The 5,371-nt window shown below is 26.3% G+C and overlaps 1 protein-coding gene across 1 annotated transcript in view; it reads left to right on the top strand.

The window, feature by feature from the left end:
- Positions 1-2,000: 2,000 nt before the first annotated feature.
- LOC100569786 (peripheral-type benzodiazepine receptor-associated protein 1) overlaps positions 2,001-5,371 on the top strand; it is a 31,860-nt gene continuing 28,489 nt past the window's right edge. Inside the window, exons 1-4 of the mRNA XM_029491489.1 lie at positions 2,001-2,168; positions 2,874-2,916; positions 3,441-3,692; positions 4,615-4,839. Of these exons, the coding sequence (XP_029347349.1) occupies positions 2,082-2,168; positions 2,874-2,916; positions 3,441-3,692; positions 4,615-4,839 (607 nt within the window). The 5' untranslated portion in view covers positions 2,001-2,081. The remainder of the gene's footprint in view (positions 2,169-2,873; positions 2,917-3,440; positions 3,693-4,614; positions 4,840-5,371) is intronic.

The raw sequence follows: 5,371 nt of genomic DNA on the forward strand, positions 1-5,371 counted from the left end.
TAGGTAGGTAGGTATTCATTAGATTTCTCTTTTACAACAACTTATATCCATTCTTTTTTAATAAAAATTGTTTTTAGCATTACTTTGTAAATATTTGTGAACTAGTGTTCACAATTGACATAGGTATGCGTCTGTAGTAGCACAAATTATAATTATTAAGACATTATCACTGATAATTATTATTTTTTTATTTTCTACCCACATATGTAGGCAGGTATTATTTCTATATCAATAAAAATTTCGAAAAATAAGGTGAATATAAAATAAAAGTTCATATTTACTTACATGTTACATAGGCACATATAGTTAAATATGTTATATTTGGAAATTTGGAATAGAAAATTCTGTAACTAAGGTGAAATATAGTATTGAAAAACTAGAAATTGGTTGGGGGTGTGGAGGGTGAAGTTCGAGTCTGCGTTAACTAATTTTTCACTTGGAACGCAGTTTATAAATTGTTGGATTGAGCTCCTCTACTTAATAATTCCCAATTCGAGCACTGATAAAGGTATAATAATATAAATATATTTGAGCTGATATTAGTGGCGTAGCTATCATAGGGTAAAGTTGGGCAGTTCCCCAAAATATTACTTGTATATTTTTAATTTTCAAATGGAATTTTTTTTGCAAAAATGAATTTGAAATACTGTATTACTATTTAGCTAATGTAGTAATATATAATATTAAAATAAATACGATATTAATATAATAAAATATTATATTCATATGGGTACCTTGTAATATAGGCTGACATACCAACTCAGAATCGTTTTTCGTATAAAATTATTTCATATCATTGAATTCAAATTGAACACATCCATTACAGTGATCACCTATAGACACCTGCTACTATAAAACAGCAACTTGTCCACCTTTTTTTTTTTACCTTTAGGCTTTAATTAATGTAATTATTGCACTGAAATATTTAAAATCTTCACGAGAATTATCGTTAATTTACCAACGTCTAATACTATATAACAGTGGCGGTTTTGGGGGTCAGGCAAGTGAGGAAAATAAAAAATATTTGTTTCTTTAAATTTTGTATTATTTTGAATTTTGAATTTTAATTTATATAATTCAGACATTAAATAATTTAGAATTTAAGTTTAATAAACAACAATATTGAATATTATTTTTTTGTATAGAACCTGTACAGTTGTATCTACAAACGCGAGAATGGCTACGCGTCACTGTAACGTAACTTATGAGCTCTATTGTAGCAGTTTCCATTTAATATTGCGCCCGGCGCCGCAACCGCTAAAGCGCTGAGATCGACAGAGGCAGTAGCCGCTGTTGCCTAAGTTTGTGCATTCGAGGTGCGTCTACGCAACACATGTAATGCATAAATAAGCTTATATTATTATCTATGATGTAATGTCGTAAAATAGTGTAAATAGCGCATGCGCAGACTGCCGCCAGAGGCGACTGATTATCAACCGCTCAACAATGTTATAAGCATTGGCAGCAGCCCGCCGGCCGCCGTGTATGCACACGTTGTAGCAGGTGGGCGCTGTTGTCTATTGACTCTATAGCACTGGATAATTTTTAATTGTAATTGGCTAATCTTTCCGCTCCATTTTGATAACCCATACCATTTAAAGAATACATTAACATAATACTTGGTTCTTGTGTAGATTAATAGTGTATTTACTATTTAATATTTTTCCGCCTCATGTAAAATTAGGTACATGTCAAAACCGCCACTGCTATATAATATGTAAAAAAACTAAGATGATAATATCACCATTAGAGAATTAGTTTGAATGTGTTAAAAAAATCATGAAATGAAAAACCTAACAGAAAATATTATGCAATTTTCAAAATATTTATTAACCAATTATTTCGCTATCCTTTCAAAAATAAAAAAATAAAAAAAAATTTTGTGAAATATTTTTCAGAAAACAATTTTTTTTATATATTCTGGTTGATATACTGATAATATATAAAACTTCATATAATTTATACTCAACAACAATATTTTATTTAATACAACAATAAATAATATAGTATATTATAAAGAACTTCTAAAATAATTTTTTTAGCTATTTTAAATAAATTAGAAATTATTTTAACACTTGAAAATGGACTCCAGTAAGAAAGTAAATGATTCTCAAAATTTAAGTGACAAAATTTCATCGTTTCAAAATACCAAAGGATATAATATATTGGTAACATTTGACATTTAATACAATATTTAAATCACAGAACAGTATAATAGTATAAAGTAATTAGGTATTTAAGTAACAATTGGATTGTGCATTCTATATATTTAAATATAAAATAAGTATTTCTTTGCACATAATAATATATACCTATTATAGGTATTATGTAATATATTAATATACAATACATTACGTGACCTGCACGCCTAGTGTATACTATATAGACATAATATGGGTATTAGGTATCGTATTTGATTATTATTTTAGATATCACTGTCATGATGGGTTGCGTTAAAAATATTAATTTCTCACAAATAAAGATAATTTGGAATGTATTGCATTTATGTATTTTCATTGAAATACTTAATTAAGTTATTTTACATAGGAACCTAGGTAAGGTTATTTTTATAATATTTTTTAAAACTTATTTAATTTGCTAATAGATACATTTCATAATTGTAAACCCAAAACATAATAAAGTTTGTTATCTTCTATCACGTGTATAGGTTTGATACATTTTCTGCATATTTCCAATGTAATATAGCTTAAAAAAAACAAAAGGAAACAATAATTATATTATATAGGTAGTTGGTAGGTATTGAATAATATTGTCTTCTTAATAATTTACTTTATTGATACTTAATGATACAATATGTTATTATTATTATTATTTTTATGAACACCAGTAAACTATTTTATGATATTTTATAGGATGTGCAGAACGATCAAAAATATACCGAAAATTGTTTGAAAAGTATGTACCTACGACCTACCTATATTATGTTATCATATATTCGTATCTATAGGTACCTAACAAGTATTACTAAGAACTTAATAATATGTATCAGAAGACATTAAAATATTAAAATTAACTTTATTAAATTATAAGTACCCAGTACCTACTATCTACCTATTATTTTTTATTTATTTTTATTATTTGATGAATTTTACATTTTACATTTTTACAAAATTAAATTAAGTTAGCAAAGGTATAATGATTATTTTTGGGTAGTAGATTCCTTAAAAAACACAGACTTTTAAAAAATATCATTTTAGGTAGGTAGGTGCTATAATGTACACAATTTTTGAGTTTAGAGAAACTATATGTCTAAGCTACCTATTTAAAAGTATATAATTTTTAACTAATTATTTAGTATTTAATATTATTACACAAATTAAATAAATGTTTAAGAAAGAGTGGACTGTGTGGTGACAGTGGACTTATACTGCATATTATAAGTAATTTGCCTACATATTACTTATTATTGTTGATTATAGGATTTAAACAAGAATACAGTGATTTGATGAAACAAAAAAACGAAATTCAGTCTATTAAAAGTTCAATAACAAATAATGTTATAAAATCAATATCACCGAAGATTTATAGCAAAAGTATTGAATCAAGTAATACTAATTTATATTCTTCGGACGAATTTTCGATATCAAATCTAACCGAATTGAGTTCTAACAATACAATAGAACTAGTAGAAATTGATAGTAACACAATGAGTGATTCAAACTTTGATATGTGTGAGTATAAATAATAATATAGATATAGGAGCCTATTAAACCGACATGAACACATACGATTTACTTGGCTGCACATAAGTATGAAACAAAAACAATAGCATATTATCAAAATTCAAACAAGATATTAAAAGATGTTACTAAAATAAATTGTTTATACTATATAATGACTCATGTTAAACACAGTACCTACCTATTTGTAAGGAAAATTAAATAATTTTATATTATATTTAAAAAAAAAAACATGGAAAAAGTAAATCTTAAAGACATAATATTAATTAACATACCTTGATTCACATGATAGGTATTAACTATTAGGTAGGCATTCACATCACACATGAAGTATAAATGTATTATTATTAATATTACATTATTGACTATAGGTATATATTTTCGATATTTTTTAATTGCTGTAAAATTGTAAGATCAAAATATTATGAACATTGTATCATATTTTAAAGATTTTCCTTACAAACACAAGTTGTAACATTTATATAAATCGAAAAATATTCAAAAATGTCTTATTTCTTCAAATATGTATAAAAAAGCCAAAATATTTTTAAATTAGGTATACCATGTCTCCAAAATGTTAGTATAAATGTTGATAGTTAGAGATATTTCTCTATAGTTATTATTTTTTAAATTACAACTTGAAAACAAAATCAATTTTGTTTAAAACTGGTTTTACATCAATATTCCTATTTTCCCGTAACTTGTGTTTGTTTTCACCAATTATTTGGAAAATTAAACCCATGCATTTTTAATTTTGACCTCCCAAAGTACTAATTAGATCCAATTTCCAACCAGAAACCACCCAAAAGTAGTAGGTGCAGCTCCAAAACGTGACTACAGACAATAAAACACCTCTAAAATCAAACAGTACGGCATATTTTATTATTAAAGTTAATTAATTCTCTACTTAAAGCTCAAGATCTCAAACAAAAGAAAAATTCATATAGTCAAACATTTTTGAAAAAAAATAATAATAAGGAAATGTCATTTAAATATGATAACCTTAATGATCAACACATCGATAAGCATAAACACGGAAAATGTGACAAAGGAAAACTAGGATGTCTTCATGCTAAAAGCATAACAAAAAATATTCAGAAATATCAAAAAAATGAAAATATTCAAAACCACGAAGGAGGTAATGAATTAAAAATGTCATTAAAAAATGTAATAGGTACCTACCTATTTTATATTTAGCATTATAAAGGTAGGTACAGCTGTAGTGTATTCTATCTACAAAAAAATGATTAGTGGAGTCGTATACTATATTTCTACCTATGCACAAAAATGCATTCTTAATATACCTAAACATCGCTCCATCAAGCTAATGACCTCAGTCGTCGAAGCCTTAAAACCTAAGAAAAAAATAACTTCATAATATGCTCATAAATAAATTTAAACATTGCCTACTTTATAAATGGCGACCGACATCAACATTGGTCACAACTGTAGTCAGTAGTATAAATACAGCTTTCTAGTTGTTGTATATATCTATGGTCCTTGTATACTGCCCTGCTACCAAGAATTGCAGTAACTCCAAAATTGTGAAAAGTGAGGTTATATAATATTCTTATTAATTGAACTATCCTGCGTCTTTTTTTACTAAGTAAAATGCAGTAAAAACCACTTTAACTCCTTGAAAATCGATTATTGTTTCTAAGAAATTCTGG

This window comes from Acyrthosiphon pisum, chromosome A3 (genome assembly GCF_005508785.2).
Source record: "Acyrthosiphon pisum isolate AL4f chromosome A3, pea_aphid_22Mar2018_4r6ur, whole genome shotgun sequence".
Taxonomy (NCBI): domain Eukaryota; kingdom Metazoa; phylum Arthropoda; class Insecta; order Hemiptera; family Aphididae; genus Acyrthosiphon; species Acyrthosiphon pisum.